Below are 21327 nucleotides of genomic sequence, written 5' to 3' on the forward strand. Positions count from 1 at the left end.
TCCTAGATGTAAAATTTGGAACTTCTGCAGGTCAAAAGATTGAGACATTTAGATCTCAGATGTAAATGTCTGCAGCCTCACACCACTACTAGACATTGATCATCTCAACATGGTTATTATGTTAATTGATTTGCATAGGGAAACTGGCAGGTGGCTACAGGTACTAGATTGGAAGCAGGTCACCTTGCGAAGATCCTGGAGATATTTGGCAGGGCTTAGAGGACTGCTTTGTGTGAGTTGTGGAGAAGGGATAGTGGGATGGAAGAGTAACCCATTAGAGTATTTTGCCTGAGGTTGCCTCTGTGTAATTTATTTAACAGACACTTATTAAGTAGGTACTTTTATAAACAGGTGTTAGAATAAAGTGCCTTGAAATATTGGACATAAATGTAATATTTTTTTTGGAGGGGGGAAGGTAGGGCAATTGGGATTAAGTGACTTGCCCAAGGTCACACGGCTAGTTTTTTGGTCTGTGTATTAAGTATCTGAGGCCGTATTTGAACTTGGGTCCTCCTGACTTCAGGGCCGGCACTGAATTCACTGCACCACCTAGCCACCCCAAATGTAATATATTTTTAAGAAAAATATAGACAAATATCACACACAGTGGGGAAGTTTGCATAGGATATGATCTGAACTGTTAAGTCAGGATGTACATCAGTGACCTTAAAGATTCATCTGAGTATTTAAAATGGCATTTATTAAGTGCCAGCCTGTGCCAAATACTATGGATAGAAATAGGAAAAGGGAGATTTGTCCCTGTTCTCACAGAACTAAAATATAAAAGAAAATTCAACTGCAGGATGAATAGAATTTATTGGAATTCCAAGGATCAATGGTAACAGAGATGACATGGCTCTGGGTTCCTTAGGTTATATCATTAGTTCAGATGATAGTGCCAGGGACCTTTAGGGATCAGAGGCAAAGTATATGGTATGCCCAGGAAGACCTTAGGAGGCAGCAGCAAAACTGACAGTTAGACCTGGTGGTTCTTCATCTCACAGGAAAGAATATAGTTTGTGAATCCTATCTTACCCACGCTATGTAAGCAGTCAAACACTCTGGAAGAGTTTTGGGTGGCTGGAGAGTGCATTAGGGGGAAAGGGAAGGGAGGAAGGCGACCTCCAATAGTGTTGGGTATTCTAGTCCTTGGTTCTCTGGATAATACCTAGGATGACCTTCTTATGTCCCTGAAGGACAGACCACAAAAGTAAACTGATTTGTCCAAGGGTACAGAGATACTAAATGGCAGAAGCAGAACTTGAAATACTGGTCTTATAACTTGAAGTTGATTCAGTGTCCTTTCCTTTATGCTATACTTTATCAGAAGGGTAGGTTTTTTTTTATCCATTTTTTGCTGTTTATATGTAGAACTGTTAGTGGTTCATTCTAAATGATGACTGATGGACTATTAATAGTCCAATAAGCATATAGTGCTCCATGTTTCTGATAGGTTGGGGGGAGGGGAGGGCTACAAGATCATGATGTTTTCTCATTGTTTATATCTTGATGTTACAAGCACAGTACACGATGCCGAGGAAGTCAGAGGGAGAAGGAGGGAGAAAAAGAGAGGGGGGGGGAGAGAGAAAGAGAGAGACACACACTTACCACTTTATTTATCCTTGCAGCATGGCTGTGGAAACTTTGTGCGGGTGATTCAGGCTTTCAATCGCACTCATCTGTATGTCTGTGGGAGTGGTGCCTTTAGCCCAGTATGTACATATTTGAACAGAGGACGCAGATCAGAGGTAAGTGCGTAATATTTCATGATCTCCACTTACGATGATTTGTATTAGGTGAGTTCCAGATATTTAAAGCATTCTTTTACTTGTTCTTTTATTTGACTCAACAAATGGTACTTCTTCCTTCATATCTGCCTATGATCTAGAAGAAAAACTGTTTATCTTACGCATTCTTTTTGAATAAAAAATATTCAAAATAATATTTTGATAATAAATAATAAAAGGAAAGAATAAAAAATAATATTTTGATAATAAATAATAAAAGGAAAGAATAAAAAACAAAATAACTTAGTGACTTCATATTTGTTTTGGAATAGGAAAATATATTTTTCTTATATGGTTCATATTTTATGGATGTTTTGTGGTGACTTTAGATTCTCAATATTCTAATAGTAGTTATAATTGCTTTGCCAAATTTGGTAAAAAAAATAAAAGTTTACTCCACAATTTTAGGGAGTTTCTAAGGAATGCTAAAGAGGTTTAGCTTAAAAAAAAGTTACATAGCTAACCAAGAAATGGACTTCATTTCAGATGAACATCTGTACCCATTCATTTTTAAATGACTTGTTATAGCAATGAATGAAACATGGTATATCATTATGAATAAGTTTCTTTTCAACTGAACTGCTTAAAATGGTTAAACAAAATTTTGTACCTCATACATATCAATGGCTTAACCTTATTCATATAAGCTGTTACTGATGATATCCAGAATATGGCTATGTAATAAAAAATAAAATTAGAAAAGTGAAAATTTTAATAAAACCATTTATTAAGTATATTATTATCATACATACTATAAGTTAAATCCAACTGGTTAGTATCTGTATTTACTTTCATTACAAAGCCTAAAGCTATTGAATGGTCATGTGTGTCATACAAGCCAAGCCATTAGGAATTATTTGCAAAATTGCTCTAAAGATGTTTTTTCCCCATGTGGTAATGTTAGCTTCTATTATCATTTGAATGAATATATAATCGTGGCAATCTTTTAAAAGATTAAAATTTCCACTGATTTCCTGAATGCTTTCCATTTTCATTTCACTAATCTATTTTATAATGAATAAAATTCTCTGTTTTTCTACCAAGATCTTCTTTAGATTCCTTCTATAATTTTTTTTGGAATTCAGATACTTTCTTTTTAATATGAAAATATGCCTATTAACAATTATAACAAGATTATTAAAAAATTGGAGTAATAATATTTAACCCTATCTCTCTGTCCAAAAATGATTCTTTTTCATATATGACTTCAGTTTAAAGTCTTAATTTTTAAAATCTTGTGAAGTACTAATAGTCTTAAAATAAAAATCAAGGTATGTATAAGGCAAGAATATGATTGCCTGAATTGAACTTGTTCATATGGATAAGCACTTGTGAATGATCAGTTGATTAAGTCAACTATAACCTCAGATGTATGAAATCTGTCAGCTTGTCACCCTGGCAATCATGCATTCTCCAACTACACATTTCATTTAAAAACGTTATTCCATTTAGAAATTGCTTACTCCATATAGTAATATTAAATTTGAAGTACTCTCCAAAAAAAAATCCCCACAAAACCCTCCATTGTAAATATAGCATGAATTTAATTAATTTGTTAAGTATCAGATACTTTCTTCTTTCCTCGAAAGACAAAGGCTTTTTTTTTTAAAGATAGGATTGTCAGGTTCATAGATCAACCATTCATTACTATTAGATCATTTTCTTTAAATAATATTATTGTTTATCAGGTAAGTTTGTGACAGTCTCTACCTTTATGAACTGTATATGGGGGCAAATTGTATGTTTTTTATTTGTGAATTTTTTGCTAGATCTTTTCTTTCCCATTGCCATGACATCTCCTTATCTCTTCAATTGTAAAATTAGGAAAATGTAAAAAAATTGCTTTGAGTAACTTTCAAAAATTGGATTTTATGAAGTAGTTTTTATGCTCACTATACAAGGTTAGAGCACTCTTTTTTCTTTGGGTCACATTGATGAAGTCACAATTTAAAAGTTTTCATGCATTCACATATTAAAAATGTAGAGTATTTATATTTAAAATATTTTTTATAGTTTCAAATGCAGGCTTTAATTTTTTTAATGACAGTGTAAGCTTTGCTGGTAATATAACATAAGTATTAAGATATAGAACCTTACTATATTATATCATAAGTATAATACAAACCCTTATTCTACAAATACAAACCCCAAAATAACCCTTAGAACTTAATAAACTATACTGGAATCCATCCATTATTGCAGACCAAAATATTGACCACAATCACCTAGATATAATGTTGAGTCAGAAAAAAATTAAGAATAACACTTTGGTCAGTATTGCCCTGACAAATACTCTCCAAACTGCATGGAATAAAAGGCTTTCAAAATTTACAGACTTAGAGGAGATCAAGGTTATGTGGGATTGGTATGAATTCTGTATGATTCCTGTTGTCTGCTACTAGAATTTTATCAAAAATGCTTTCAGTGATTCTAGAGAAGATAAGTTCATACCCATAATTTATTCAACTACAAAAGACATCTATTATGCTTATGAAATAAACCACAGAACAAGATATTTAGAGGAATAATAGTAGGATAGTGATTTCTCCCAGCATTGTTTCTGCATGAACTTTGAAAAACATGAGAACAAGAAAATTACAATAATAAAGAAGTTGGGTATATTTTAACAGAAAGGAAATGATTATAAAATTAACTATTCTCAGTCATAGAATGCTTAGAGCAATGGTGGATTATAGAAAAGAATGACTGTCCAATTAAAGGAAAAGAAATAAAAGATGTGAGAATTGGGGGCTATTATAATATCTCCTGCTCAACCTGTTTGAACAAGCATTCAGGTATGAAAAATTGAAATGATCAAAAGCAATGACTTCACCATTTCCTATAGAAATGTAATTGATAGAAAACAAGTGTCAATACATGGGAGCCAAGTGCACTAGTTTAACTAAAAATTCAACATGAAGTAGGAAGATGGTCTTCCACTCTCCTTTATGCATAACATTATCACACAAAACAAATAAGCTGTTGAGGAGAAAACAAGGCTGGAGTTTCTAAGTCCTTGGTTCATAGTCCAACTCTCACCTCCTCCCAAAAGCTTTTGTAGATTGAATGGGAAGGATGACAAAAGGCATATAAAATATAACAGATTCAGTACCGGTTGTACTGTGTTCTCTAGTTTCATCAGCAGTGACAATGTAGGTTACATTTGGAATATTAAAACCACTACTACCTATCCATGTTAAAAATGAAAATAACACTTAGGAAGATGAAATTGGGAATTGCTACTAGATGCGACTCAGTGCATGCAGAAGCCTGTACTGAAAGCCACTGGATAAATCATAGTCATGACACATGAGAAGTACATTGAAATTGATTGAGGAAACTTGTGGATCATCAATAAAATGGTAAACCATATATTAGAACCAAGGGCATTTGAGGATGTAACAGTATAGTGTTGAAAGCATTAAGCCAATCCTCTGAGAATTAATCCTTAGGGAGTGGTAGAGGGCTAAGAGAGTACCTTGGCCCCTGCTTGTCTGCAGCCCCTTTCCCATCCCTTGACCAGAGGAGGTACTTGTGAATTTCAGAAGACTGGAGGAAGTGAATTTTTTTTTCATCAGCATCAAAGAAGTATTCCTAGAACAGCAGTTGACAGCATTGTTTGCATCAGGAACTGAGGACAGACTGGTCATGAGGAAAGGCCTAAGGAGTCCAGCAGCAAAGCTACACTTTACTTAAGGGGAACACTTGAGGACTCCAGCAAACATCTTCTTAAGAGTTAATGAAATTCTCCTTTGCTATATGTGCTCTCTGAGCATATGTCTGTATTTGTGATAGTCACCAGTTTTTGCAAGGGATATTTTGTACCAACTCTACAACAATAGTAAATACTGATTTCTGATCAACTAATTAACATAGAACAATAATCATGGAGGTAAAGATGGTAATGGGGCTTATTAAGCTGTCAAATTAAAAAGAGAACCCCCTAATCCCTCAGGGTTCACCCTAGTGCTCAGGGGAAACATTGTGGCCACATCCTGAAGACCTGACCAGCTATTGGGGATGGGTCCAGAACAGACGCTACACTATGATTCTGTGATTCTAATGTGACATATGTACCTATGGCACTTGGCCGGCCTCACAGTTTCTCAGTCGCCTCAACTCTGACCAAAATTTCATCTCCAGTCTAACCACCCCCAGCATGAATATACTTTTTAAAATTTCACTATTTCCTCAGTTATTGTATAGGGCAAGTAGTCTTAGCTTGAGCCGACAAACATCATTTTAGATGGGTCTCCCACAAAATGGGATGAGAATCTTCCAATTCACTCTGAGGATCTCCTACTCTTGTTTGGTTCAATAGAGGGGAAAGAAAATATATTCTTGAGTGGAGCCCCCCCCCAAGTGTGTGTAGGCTTTATTCACAGACCAGAAAAAATCATCAGAAATTTAATAATAAAGATTTTCATTAAACATACAAACAGAATATAACTCATACAATAAAATTGTTCTTGACCCATCAAAAACCACTAAAAATTAACCCTTTCATGTCTGTGTCTGGGGGGTCGGGTGGGGGAGGGACTCATATTTTGAAGAGGCTAGGTGGGGGGCAGGGACTTGAGTTGTTGATTGAACAAAGCTACTGTAACTTTGTTGGGTGAGCCTCTGCCTCCACTGCTGTCAAATACAGCTAGTCTGTCTCCTAGATTCCAGTCACTACATCTCTATTTCATCAGAAGTCACTGTCTTAAAGCTGCCTTTCTGACCCATGCCTGCAAAGCATTCACTGCTTCTGACTCCACTCTGCTTTCACTCCCTTCCCACCCCCCTCAATACCAGGATTTGGGTTGTTCCATGGGGATTATCAAAACCTCAAGGTCATTGTGTGGCAGGGGATCATTGGAATTGAAGATGTGTCCCAGTCCCAGAATAATTCAGCCCAAGGATGAAGTATTATAAGGAGTTCCTTGAGAAGAGCAAAGATTGCCTTTTGCTTTTATTTATATGCCCAATAGGTAGCACAGTGCCCAGCACACAGTAGGTATTTAATAAATTCATACAGAGTGACTCATTGACCTCTTTTTCTGAGATGGGAAAGAAAGGTGGAAGTCATTAGCTCTAAGTCAGGTGAGCATTAAAGTTGGAGACCTTCTGTAGAGAAGAACCAGTAAGTGTCTCAGCAGCTGCTGGGAGGTGGGGTGGAGGAGGCCTCTGAACTATCCTGTCACCTTCTCTGTAGTGCTGTGATTATTTGCTGCTTTCTAGTGTCTCTAGGTATGTATGTATCTTCTCGGCTAAGTTAGATACTCCAGTTTGCTATAGTGGAAAGACGCTGTATTTGCAATCAGACAACTTGGGCTCCAATTCCATTTCTGAAATTCATTGTATTACTTCAGGCCAGTCTCTAGACCTCTGAAGAGTCCCTTCCTGTACTAGATCTGTCCTCCTAAGATGCTGGAGAGCAGAAGCCTTGGCTAGTTCATTTTTTGTATCCTCCACATCAAGTAACACACAGGTCTTGCCTATAACAACAGTTCAGATCAATTTGACTAAAATATTGGATGAACGAACAAGGAAATTTAAGCTTGGTTTAAAATGATAATTATAAAAAGCCAAACCAAAACAGTGGTCATTTATCACTCACGGCATTTCCTCCCCAGTGTTACATGAGCTGTATTATACAGACACTTTTCCTATATGAGATTAGATATTTATTTGGTTAATATGCTATTTGAATATCAGAAATACATTAACTTAAATTATTGGTCATTGTTTTATTAAGATAATAGATCAATAAGATAATCCACAAGCATTTATTAAATGTGCTAAATATATTTTTATTAAATATACTATGTGCTAAGAAGTAAGCATAAAAATATGAAAACAAGATGATTTCTGTCCTCAAGGGACTTTAATGTCTTAAGGCAAAACATGCAGTGGAAAAATGAAACTTCATTCTTATTTTTAGACTTTTTCAGAAACATTATCTTTCTCTTTTTTTCTTTTTTGCTTTTTGGAGGGGGGAAGGCAGGGCAGTATGGGGTTAAGTGACTTGGCCATGGTCACATGGCTAGCAAGTGTTAAGTGTCTGAGGCTTGTTTTGAACTCAGGTCCTCCTGACTCCAAGGCTGGTGCTCTATTCACTGCACCACCTAGCAGCCCTCAGAAACATTATCTACTATAGTTATTAATACAGAAAATATACTTTGTGCCTCTGTAAACAATTTTTTTAATTTGACTCCACCCCTGCATATCTGGGTAGTTCATAATGACCTCTGACTTTCAAATAACTTTTGGTTCTTCTTTTATAATCACTTAGTGCCTGCATCAGATTTGGGTGTGGGGTGCCATTAAGATAAGGGACAAGCCCTCTGAGATTAGTCTAACTTTCATAGATGAACACTTCTTAGATGTCGAATAATTCTTGGGATAATGAGTTGAGAAAATTAATAAGGTAATAATGTAGGTAGCCAAGTAGAAAGATTCTTCAAGGAATGGTTTTGACAATCATGTTTTAAGAATGTCCTCCTTTCCCCTAAATTTATAAACTGGCTTCTCTGTATTAATGTTGTCCTTATTCTGTATTAAAGGAACAAGTCTTCATGATTGATTCTAAATGTGAATCTGGAAAAGGGCGCTGTTCTTTCAACCCCAATGTAAACACGGTGTCTGTTATGATCAGTAAGTATCAAAACAAAATGTAAAATTCTGTTGTGAATTAAGCAATGCAAATTTTAAAATGTGGCACACATTCTCTTTTCTTATAAAAGATCCTTTTTTGATCTCCATGTGAAATTTAAAATAAATGTATATGAGGAGAGCAAATGAGGTTTGGGAAAAAGTAGTTAAGATTTTAATTTCCCCTTCCCTAAGAGGTCTTATGATTAAAATCTGTTATTTTATAACTTTGCTTCATGCTTACAATCCCAAAATATCATTTATAATGTGTCATCTGCTAGCATACCAACGATATTAGATTTCCTTGGAATAGGAGTTCCCTTTACTGGGAATACTTGAAATTCATCTATAACTTTGAAAAGTCTTAGAGATGTCTGCAATGCAGAAGTGAATTTACTTACTCATGACAAAAAAAGTTATGTAAAAAAGCAAGGACTGAACTCAGATCTTCTTGATTGCGTTGTGGCATTTGATCCTACTCTGTCACACTTACTTTCTTACAGCTTGTAATACCTTGCATATATGCATTCTGTGGCTGTTGAGTTTTTTTCCCATTTCCTTCACTTTTAATTATGTTATTTAAATTTCACTTCCTTGAAAGTCACTCTTAATGTTGTGCCTCTTTAAAGAGACAGAAGGAAATGAATGAGACAGCTGCATCTCTCTTTGAATTGCCTGAAAAGTGCTATATGAGGAACTAAGAGGTGCCTGGAATGCTTCTGCTTCTGTGGATGTACTCTGTTCCCCTTGCAATGCATTCAGGTGCCTAGTCTTAGGTTCCCTAGCACATCATGTCCACAGGCAAGTCAAAACGTCACTGAAAATCAGACATAGCACTTATTAGTCCTAAAGGTTTCTCATTAATGGAACTGGACCATTCAGAAATCACCTGAATGTGCCAGTTATCAGCAGTAGATTGAGATGGCTAAAACTTGTTTCAGTCCATTAAGTATGCTGTGCTTGTGCGTTGTTCTTTTCTGATGTATTATGAACTATAGAATTTTTATCTCTCCCAAAAGACTACCTTAAATATCTAATCTCACAATTGGTGCCTCTATGACGATGCATTTAAATGGACAACCTACTTTTCTGACACATAGACCCTCCTTAAAGTCAGGTGCATCCAGCACAAAGTAAAGTGCACTTCTGACAGTAACATAGTGAAGTAGTGATGGAACTGCTTGGGGTTTTTTGTCTTTGTATGTCTGGCCTCAAGCACAATATCTGGTGCATAAGAAGTATTTCAGAAATATTTGTTGAATTATTGAGTTTGAATGTCAAAAGTAAGAGACCAAATTAATCCATCATATATGAAGCTGCTGCTATATGCCGGGCATTATGCTGGGTATTGGGTATACAAAGGCAAAAATATAACCCTACCCTCAAGGAACTTATGTTTTATTGGAAGAAACAATATATGCATGAACAAGAAAAAATATAAAATTATGTAAGGGAGATATACTAGTAACTGAGGAGAGTCTAAAAAACCTAGAGATCATAAGAGTGGGGAAGCATATTAAACACATAGTCTAAGAACCTTTGCACAGTCATGAGAATGGGAGATAGAATGTTTGGTATGAAGAATAACAAGTGGTTAAAATATAGATTGTATGAAGGGAAATAATGTGTAATAAGGCTGGAGGCAAATCACGAGGGCCTTTGAATGTCAATAAAAGGGTTTGCATCTCATTGAAGGGGCAGAACAGGAGTCATTATAACTTCCTGAGCAGGCAAGGGCCATGGTCAGAGCTGTGTTTTAGGAATATCACTTTGGTCGCTGTATGGAGCATAGATTGGAAAGAGTGAAGATTTTAGGCAAAGGGATCATTTTGGAGGCTATTGTAATAGTTCAGGTGAGAGGGAATAAGCTTGAATAAAAGTGGTAGTCATCTAAGCAAGGGTGGTCATCTAAGCTGATAGGAGGGGTTGAATGCAAGAAATGTGAAAGTATAATTGATGATTGGAACTTGATTGAATATGGGTGGTAATGAAGTTAGGGAAGAGTTAAAGGTTGAGTAATTGCAAGAATGGTAATACCTTTGATAGACATAGGGACATTTAAAATGGAGAAAACCAATGAATTGTTGCTTTTTGGATGTGTTAAGTTGGAGATACCTAAGGGATTTCAGATAGATAATGTGCAATAGGCAAAGGGGTGGGTGTGGGAATGAGGGTCTGGAAAGAGAATATGGCTGGAAATATGGGTGTTATTGCACAGACATGATAACTGAACTCATGGGACCTAAGAAGGGCATCAGAACAGAGGGAAAAGAGAAGAGTGTTCAGGAGGGAGCTTTTGTGAAGGGCCATAGTTATGGAGCCTCCACATATGAGTGATCATCCCCTGATCCTCTGAGAAGGAGTGACCAAACAGGTAGGAAGAGATAGAAAATTGTAGTATCATTAAAACCCAAGGAGGGAAGAGTATCCAGGAAGAAAAGGTGGTGAACAGTGTCAAGTGCTGCTAGGATATCAAGCAGGCAGAGACATAATAAAGGTCATCGAGTTTGTAAATTAAGAGATCATTGGTGAATTTGTGTAGAGAAATATCAGTCAAATGATGAGGGTTGAGAGTAGCTTACAAAAGGTGAGTGAGTCTTTGACTGTGAAAGGCCAAATGGGGGATGGTAGGGTCAACTAAATGTTTGTTAAGAATGCAGTAGACCTATACATATTTGAGGGTAGCAGGGAAGGAACCAATACTGAGAGAGATTAAATAGAGAGAGAAAGGGATTATTATGGAGGCAACCTGCTAGAGGAAACAGGAGTAGATAGGATCAAGGTTACAAGTAGAGGAATTCAGGGCTCACAGTGGCTAAATCAGGACATAAGTTTAATAGCATGCCAAAATGTAACATAATAACTGACTTGGAATTTTCAGGCTTTGATGTTGTGAGGTATTCATTGCATACACAGAATTTCAACACCTTAGAGTTCATCAGATCTGATGACAGATTAGCCAGTCCAAATCCTCATTTATAAATGACGAAATTGAGGCCCATAGTTTAACTGATTTGTCCAAGGTAACACAATTAGATGGTGGCAGGCCTGAGTCTAGAACCAAATCTCCTGACCTTGTATCCAGTGTTGTTTTTTTTTCTAATATACTACATTTCCCCTACATTTTTGTACTACAACATTGTTTTACTGAATAACTGAAAAATATTGGTAAGAAATGTAGCAGTTGTTGTCACATAAAAATCTTTTTGAGGGCTAGAGTACGAAGAATTAGTTTAGTCAATGTTATTACTTGCCATAGAAGTATTTATTATTATGGGATGTGACAAGATGTACTCTACAGATAATAAAGGAAAAGACTGATTAGAATGTGTCTCTTCACATAATTTTTAGGGACATTTAATCTTCAGTGTAAATGTTTATACTTACCTAACAGCTTAATTCTTTAGGTTAACTTTAGTTGGTTACACTGGTGAAATTTTTTAAGAAGTCAGTATACTGGGACAGCTAGGTGGTGCATTGAATAGAGTACTGGCCCTGGAGTCAGGAGGACCTGGGTTCGGATCCAGCCTCAGACACTTAATACTTACTAGCCATGTGACCTTGGGCAAGTCACTTAACCCCAATTGCCCTCCAAAAAGCAAAAAAAAAAAAGTCAATATACTGAGAAACTTGGAGTATTCATACGTTATTTCCAAAGTTTGCCTTTTGATGATCCACAAATATTTTTATTTGGGGGATAATATTTCTTCAAATGATCAGTTGTGACAGTTAGACTATGTAATTGTCATTTCCATACATATGTATTCCACTGAGTTTGGTAAGCTCAGAAAATTCCTATGACTTTAAAAGGGTAGAAAGACTTTGACATTACCTTGGATCATTGTCACTTTCTGAAGAAAAAAATGGAATGTTTGACAACTTCACAAGATAACTGCAATATGTGCCCTTGCATTGTGTAAATCTCTTGAGCTTTGGCCATTTTCATTCATTGCTAAAGCACTAAATTGCCAAATAAAGTGACTTTAAAAACATCAATCATCATGAGTTTTCTGGTCCATGGAGCTCCAACTATATAGTCACACAGCACTTGGAGCAAAATTTCAAAGCAAAAATTTCTAACTTTGGAAAAATGAGAGTTTCAGAGAAACTTTGAAAAGAATTTTGTTTTGTTTTGTTTTTACCCTTACAAAGCACACTTCTTACCAAGAGATATACATCCGTTAAGCCTTTCATTAGAGCAAAGGAGCCACAGCAGGACTGGCAACCTTGCTGTAATAAATTAGAGTAAATTTAAGGAAGGAAGTGAAGCTGACAGGAACATTTTATACCTGATTACACAAGTAAGTATTGTGGATTGTTTAAGGCCTGGTTCATTAATAAGCTGGAGTACTTTGGATTCAAAATTGCATTCCCTCACACTTTTTTTTTTATTGATGTAAACATGAGAATTTTAAGAGCTATGGTAGTCAGTGTATGAGACAGCAGGGATTAGGCACTGTATACCTAGGAGGAAATCAGGCACAAGAATACGTAATAATTAATTATAAGCAGATAATAATTTAACAGTCACCTGTAAATACACATATGTATGTGTGTTTCTATACAGATATTTTTATAGTCTTTTTAAAGAAGCCACATTGTTCAAATACTTCTTCCTTCTCATTTTGGTTATCCCCTTACAATGGACTCCCACATGGCTTGGACCCCTACTAGGAGGAGAGGCAAGGCGACACAATGCCTGCCATACCTGCTTAAGGAACTGGTAGGGGTCCAGTTCATGACCTAGTAAGTAACACAACAGGAACATTCCACAAGCTTCATTCTCTCTCACATTCTTTCTTATTACTGCCTAGAAAAGCCTAGAGTGCCTCAGATAACATGGATCATGCCAACACGACCACATTCTGAGGGCTACCAGGGGATTTACTCTGGAACATCAGTCAAAGAACACAGCTGTGTGGCAGCCCAGTCAGACTCTAACCTTGCTAAATTTGATTTTTAAAGATTGCTGTTAGCTTCTGTTTTGTACCCAGGGGGTAGCATTAATGCTAACCGATGGAATTTTTTTTTTTGTTCCTCGAGGGAAGAATTTATATGCCTTTCATGTATGTTCCTAACATATGGGCTTTATTTCCTAGGTTGATGTACATAGAAAGCATAGCTCTTTGCTTCTGCCACTGTTGAAAAAAAAGGTCTTTTTTTCTCATACTTTTCTTTTTCTTGTTTTTATATTACCTTCTCCTCTATGTTTAATTTTTTAAAAATCTGTCTGAATTGTCAGAAAAGTTCCTTGTAAACCAAAAGCCCTAGAGAAATTTTAATTATTATTCAAAATGTAATACTTTTTAGAATGCAAGTGTTAAAACTCTGTAAGAGCCACTGTCATTATTCTTAGGTAGTAATACCTTTTTACAAAGTTTTAAAGTTTCCTGATTTCTACAAAACATCTGTGAGTTAATAACTTGCTTATCATCTTAAACAAATATCATCCTTCTTCCTCCTTTTTTTAACTAGTGAGAGACATTGTGGTATAAAACAGTGGTGTCACACTCAAATAGGAAAGGTGCCATTAAACCATACACAAGGATGCATGTGGGACTTGACTTAGGATCGCATATGTTAACATTATCTGTGCTCTATTGCATTTTTATTTATTTTGTTAAATATTTCCCAGCTACATTTAAATCTGTTCAGTGAATAACAGGAGTCACAGTCCAGGCATGTTTGGCTCCTTGGGTATTAGAAGAATTCTAGACAAGCATTCAGAATCTCTGGATCCTGATCCTGCTTCCTCCATTTGCTATTCCTTCAGCTTGGACGTATCACTTAGTCTTTCTAAATCTTACCTTCTGCATCTGTAAAGTAGGGATAAAAATGTTTGTACTGTTTACCCCAGAGCTGTTGTGAATCTCAAATGAGATAATCCATATAAAGTATTTACTTCCACAACAATGTGTACATATATACATTAATTCATTAACTATTTGTATTTAAATTTTAAATTTCATCCTTGACTATGAATTCACACACACACACACACACACACACACCACATCTCTCTTCATTTTAGATGAAAGTCATAAAATATCAGTGCCTAAAGTGACCATTCATTGAGTCAGCAGGTATCAGTTAAGTGCCAGGCACACATCACATCATCACACATCACTCATCACAGGGAATATGAAAACAAAATTAAAATAGCTCTTGCCCTCAAAGTGCTTATATTCTATTGGTTCCAAACAACACATGCACAGATAAGTTCATATGATATATACACAAAGTAAATATACCATAATTTGAGGATGGGAGATAGTAGCATCTAATAGGAGACATGTAGAAGCAGGCATTTGAACTGAATTTTGAAGGGATTTCCAACTAAGAAAAAAATTCTTCATCTTTTCCAATGGGGGAAAACGTGTACAAAACCATGGATTTGGGATGCATAATGACATATATGAGGAACAACAAATAGACCATCTTGGATGACACAAGCGTAGAGGTGGTAGACGTGAGTCAATGTCAATACAGCTGAACCACATTAAAATGTGATTTAGAACTATTTAACTAACTAAATAAAAATGCAACAGTACATAGACAATGTTAATATGTGGTTGTTCAAGTTAAAGTGCATCTCATAAGGATCTTTATGTGCAGTTTAGTGGCCATTTCTATTTGAATTTCATACCACTGGGCTAGTATCTGTGAAGGGGAATAATGTGCAATAAGCCAGGAAAGGTAATATTGAGTGAGTGAAGTGTATTAGATGGCACACAGAAGTATTTAATCATAGAGGCAACAGGAAACTATTGAAACTTCATGAGCAGGAAAGGGACATGGGTACTTTGGGAATATCAGTTTAAAAGCTTGATAGTGGACAGATAGGAGAAGGCAGAGAGACCTGATGCAGGAACATCAATTAGGAGGCTGAGGTGAGAGACAATATGGGCCTGAACTAGGGGATATATGAGAGAGATGTTGTGGAGGATGATATAGAGGATGAGGGAGCGGGAACAATTGAAGATCAATCAGTTTTAAAAAGATAACATTACTATGTACCTGTCCTTTGCCAGCCATCACAAAGAAAAAGTTAAATAGTTCATGCCCTCAAGGAGCTTACAGTCTTTAGGAAAGACTATGTATACATATAGTAGAATGTATAAAATAAAAACAAATTAATTTGGAGGGAGAGGGTGCCTATAACGAGGGTCATCTGGAAAAGCTTCATGTCAAAGGTGGTTCTTAAACTGTGATTAGAGGAAACAAAGGATTCTGTGAGGTGGACATGAGGATTGAATATATTATTAGCAGGGTGACGCCTATTGCAAAGGCATGGAAATAGGAGAAGCTGAATCTCAGTTGAGAGACAGGAAAAAAGTCTAAGAGGATAACTCCAAAATTGTGGACCTTATTGACTAGAGAGATGGCTATTATATTTCCTACAGAAATGGAGAAGTTGGAAAATTGGACTTCAGAGGGGGAAGGTAATAAACTCCTTTTCTGGAAATGTTGAGTTGGCAAAATCTCTAGGACATAGAGTTGGAGATGTCCAATAGTAAGTTAGTTATACAGAACTGGAACTCATGAGTGAGACTAGAGTTGGATATATAGATCTGGGAATCATTTGCAAAGAGATGAAGAATGAAAGTCCATAGCAACTTGAGCTCACCAAGAGGCAAGGTATACAGGGAGAGGGAGATGGAGAAAAAAATAGCAAAAGGAGGGCCAAGGCTTAGGGGACATTCATAATTAGGGTATAGGACTAGGAAAATAATTCAGCAAAATAGACTGAGAAAGAATGATCAGACATGAGGAAAACTAAGAGAGATCATGGAAGAAGGAATATCGAAAATGAAGGGAAGGTCAACATTGTTACATGCTGCAGAAAGGTCAAGAATAATGTAGACTGAAAAAAAAGACCATTTGATTTGACAGAGACTATTCAATCAATTAATAAACATTTATTAAGCACCTACAGACATGATGCTAAGCACTGGGGATATAAATACATGCAAAAGATGATCCTCCCCTCGAGGAGCTTACAATCTAATGGCAGATTCAATATGGAAACCAATATTTACAAAGCCATCTGTATAAAGAGTAACTAGGATTTTTTTTTGAAGAGTGGAAGCACCGAAGTTAAGATGGGTTACAGAATGCTTCCTGTAGAAAGGTGGGATTAGTTGGGACTTGAAGGAAGCCAGGCAGGTCAGTTGTCAAAGCAGAGAAGGGAGAATGTTCCAAGCATAGAGGACAGCCAGAGAGAATGCCCGGAGTGCAGAGTGTTTTACTTGTGGAACAGCCAGGAGGCCAGTGTCACTGAATGGAAGAGTGTGTGTTTTGGAGTAAGGTGTAAGAAGAATGGAAAGGTAGGAGGCCACTAGGTCATGAAGGGCTTTGAGTATCAAATTGAGCACTATGTATTTGCTTCTGAAGGTGATAGAAGCTAGCCATGGGAGTTTATATGTGGGGAGGAGGTGACATAATCTGATGTACATTTTAGGGAATTACTTTAATAGTTGAATGGAAGATGCATTAGAGTAGTAGGCAGGTCTACCAGCATGAGGTAATAAACACTTGCACTTAGAATGGTGATGGCAGTGTCAGGGAACGGGACATGTTCAGCAGATGTCTCAAAGGTAACATCAGTGGGTCTTGGCAACAGCTTAGATATGGGGGGTGAGAGAATTGTGGATGAGATCACCAAGTAAAGTAGTATAGAAGAAGAAGAAAAGAGGGCCCAGGACAGAACCCTGAGAGACATCTATGTTTACAGGGCATGATCTTGAGGAATATCTAACAAAAAAGACAGAGAAGGAGTACTCAGATAGGTAGAAGGAAATCCAAGGGAGACTGGTGTCCTCAAAAGCTAAAGAGAAAAGAATATCCAAGAAAGAAGGAGCGATTAACAGTATCAAAGGATGCATAAAAGAGGGATTTGAGGTCAGGAGTGAATTGCCTGCTAGTTATAGGGGCAGAATGGAACCATAACATCAGTTTTTGAACTCCAAGCACTGTGTGTGTGTATGCGCACACACACATGCACCTTACTTGGAGGAGGGAGTTCACTACTCTGATATGTTAATTATTTGGAATTATTTACCTTTGCCAAAATATCTATAGTATATGCAATGGGATTTAGCAGTATTAAATTCTGGCAGAAGCCTTCTCACTTGTGTGTATGTTGTAAGATGTATAAATGTGTCCCTCTGCCTATATGTCTCTTATTTGGCAGAAGTAGACTTGTTCAAGAACACAGTGTTTGACTTTTATTTAACTTGAATTTTTAAATTTAAATAATGGGACCTCAAGAGAAAATATATGTGCTAGGCACCGTACGTGGCCTTGTGCTAATAGACAAGTTCATTTATGCCTTTAAAAACAGAGCTTTAAAAGATAAATAAGCTTGTGTTAAGAATTTATCTTTTCCCCTCCTCTGTTATAGATGAAGAACTCTTCTCAGGAATGTACATCGATTTCATGGGTACGGATGCTGCTATTTTTCGTAGTTTGACCAAAAGGAATGCAGTCAGAACAGATCAACACAATTCTAAATGGCTAAGCGGTAAGCCAGTCATTTTAATGGATGCTTTTGATTCTCACATACCAGCCTTTTTTGTTATTTCTGAAATTTTCAGGAAGGAAACTGAGGGGAAATGTCAAGAAAATAACATGTCCCAGATAATGTACTCCTGGTGTGATTGATGAAGACTCTTATAGAGTTGATTCTAAATATTTGGGTAAAGTGAATAATTTAAATAGTCCCTGATTTATGTAACATTTCACCATCTTCATCATAAAGCAGTTGTCACAGAATATATGTGTATATATATTACATATATGCATATATGTGTGTATCTCTATAATATACACACATCAGTTTATGTTACATTGGCATCTAAGTCAACAATAAACAGAATCTCTTGTGAAAGCAATTATTCGTTATATTTTGTTAAATTATAACACAAGCTTATAAGGCTTGGAATCACTAGATTACATTCTAGTTTATATGTAGTTTGATGACTTAAAATAATCCTAAATTGTTATGCCTTTCTTACTATAGCTTTTATCAGAGATGAGCAGGAATGCATTCACAGAAATCCATCTGTTGGGGTCTCAGAGAAATGTTTATCATAAGAGGTCTTCATCTGATCTTACTCTGCCACTGTGGCCTTTTGCTTAAGAGGAAGGGGATAAAAAACAAATCAAGGAGATCCTTGTCACTATGCCTTGGGGAAAATGCCTTGCTGACTTTCAATGTGGTGATCTGTTTAACACTGCCCAGATGATCATGAATCACCCTAGCAAAGCATTAAATTGCACTGATATTCCAGTGCAAGAAAGCACTGATTGTGCATTTATTTTTTGAAATTATTCTTCTAGTACATCTGGAAATTGAGACTTCTGAAAATTGATTATGGTCTGCAAATAAGGAGACCCTCTATGTCTTTAAATGGCATCATGATTTTTTCTTTGAAATTCTTCCCCTTCATTTAGTATGCTGTATTTTAATGTAGCTATTTTTTTAGTTCTTTCAACTTTCACCTCCTTATTCTGCTTCATTGAATTTCTCTGTGTGTAGATAAAACATAGTCTTCTAAGACAGTGGTGGCAAACTCACCAATAGAAAAAGGGACCATTAAAACATACATAAGGATTTCTATGGATCACATATTGACTTAAGCCATATATTTTTATATTTATATGTATGTGCACACATATGTGCATATATAACATGTAAATGCATATATATGTATTTAGTCTACATTAAACATGCATTATGATATATGTGTATATCATATATTAAAATCAGATAGGAACCACATTTTTATTTAGTTCAGGCCACACTCATGAGTTGTGGGCTGCATTTTACCTGTGGGCTATGTGTTTGAAGCTATATTCTAATATATATATACATACATACATACCTTTCTCATCAAATTTTGTAAGTATTACATATATATGCATACACATAGTGAGCAACACAGAGACTTTATGTGTATGTCTGTGTGTGTATATATATATATATATATACATATACATACATGCAAATATACATGCATACACATTCCAAGAAAGGGGAAAGTATATAGGTACCGGGAACATAAAGTCTTAGAGCTGGAATAGATCTCAGAGATTCCATAATACCAAATCACAGGCTCTGTATTATAAATTAAAAAAACACAAACAATAACAAAAACTAAGGCTTGTCCTTACTTAAGGATGAGGCCAGGACTAGAACCAACCCTGGTCTGCCCACTGTTCCTGAGATCTCTGCTGCAGAAGTAAACTGTTTTCCTCCACTCAGTTATGTAAGATTATTTGCATGTTTCCCTTCTTCACAACATGTTCATAATTGTTGCAGACAATGGAACTATTGGGAAGAAAAAATGTTGGCCCACTTTTATCAGACACAGTGGAATGTGGGGAAAAATGCCATTTAGTTCTGCTTTCCCATGGAAAGTAATAACTAGGAAAAAAAACATTTAGTAAAAATCAATCCCCTAATTAGATTGTTTCTCTCCTTTCCAACTCATTAATGCTAACAATAGTGATGGTAATAGTTAAAGAGGAAGAAAGCATTAGACATTTTTATATTTTACAATTTAAACAGCACTCTTTTCACAATAATCCTTTAAGGTAACCTGGGAAAGTGTTGTCTTTTCCATTTTATAGATGAGGAAATTGGTGCTTAAAGAGGTATATATACATATTTGAATAATGAATGACCAAACCAGGGCCTTAGTAGAATATATTAACATGTACTGACCTTCTACCTCAGCATTCAGTATTCTTTCTGGTACTCAGTCTTAAGAAGGGGAAATTTTTTTTTCAATAATGGCTTACCTTTATATACCACTTTAAGGTATGTTAAATGATTTCTTCACAAAAACTCTAATAATGGCCTTCCTAATATTTATCCATTTCCAATGAAGATGTCAACCATTTGTAAAAAAAAATCATTGAATTATCATATATGATAAATCCTCTATCATAGGATTTCTGATGAATGCTGCTGTAAACTCAATAATAGCTAGTATTTATATAGCATTTTAAAGTTTGCAAAGTTTTTATATATGGTATCTCATTTGATCCTCACAATAACCCTGCAAAACAGGTACTGTTATTATCCTTCTTTTCCAGAGGTTGAGGGAGTTTGAGTGACTTGCCCCAAGTCACACAGCACTAGTAAGTGTTTGAGGACAGATTCACACTTAGGTTTTCCTGATTCCAAGTCCAGCAATCACTTGATCCATATGCAACCTAGCTGCCAATTGCTGACTAACTTCTGTATTTTTGCTGAGGGGCTGCCCTTAATTCCTCTCTGTCCCTTATATAATCCAGCTATCCACCAACTTTTATTTATTCTATCAGCAAAACATCTTTCACAATTGTTCTCTTTTTTCCACACACTTGGCTGTAATCTAATTCAACCCCTCATTGCCTCTTGCCTGGATTATCATAAAAGCCTCCTAATTTGGTCTACCAGTCTCTTTTCTCACTAATCCATCCTTCATGTTGTTGCCAGAATAATTTTATCTGAGGTGGGAATCTGGTCATGTTTAAACCTCAATTGGGTCCTGATTGTTTCTAAGAGAAAATACCGACTCCTCAGAGTAGCATTTAGGGTCTTGGTCTTTCAGGGTCCAATCCCTAGCCAGTCACTTAAGTACTCCCTGTCTCAATTTCCTCATCTCTAAAGTGGTATAATAACGGCATCTACTTATCAGAATCGGTAAGAATGAAATGAGATAATATTTGTAAAGCACTTTGAAAAATCTTAAAATGGGTGTAAATAAAAGATATTATCATTATTATTATAATTAAGCATCTTATTGTGTAAGACTAGAAGCTGTGGAGAATCCAAAGAATAAAATATAGTCCCTGATACTATGAAATGTACAGGTTGATAGGGATTAAACATGACCACAAATAACTATAATGT

At 36.0% G+C, this 21327-nt stretch overlaps 1 protein-coding gene across 3 annotated transcripts in view; it reads left to right on the plus strand.

The window, feature by feature from the left end:
* The window catches only part of LOC138176028 (semaphorin-3C), a 202034-nt gene that overhangs the window by 111069 nt on the left and 69638 nt on the right, over positions 1-21327 (plus strand). For all 3 annotated transcript variants that reach the window (XM_069106756.1, XM_069106757.1, XM_069106755.1), the window contains exons 5-7: positions 1629-1748; positions 8336-8426; positions 17827-17946. In XM_069106756.1, the coding sequence (XP_068962857.1) occupies positions 1629-1748; positions 8336-8426; positions 17827-17946 (331 nt within the window). The remainder of the gene's footprint in view (positions 1-1628; positions 1749-8335; positions 8427-17826; positions 17947-21327) is intronic.

This window comes from Petaurus breviceps, unplaced genomic scaffold (assembly GCF_028583685.1).
Source record: "Petaurus breviceps papuanus isolate PSGF00001 unplaced genomic scaffold, PetGlider_PUasm1.0 80, whole genome shotgun sequence".
NCBI lineage: Eukaryota > Metazoa > Chordata > Mammalia > Diprotodontia > Petauridae > Petaurus > Petaurus breviceps.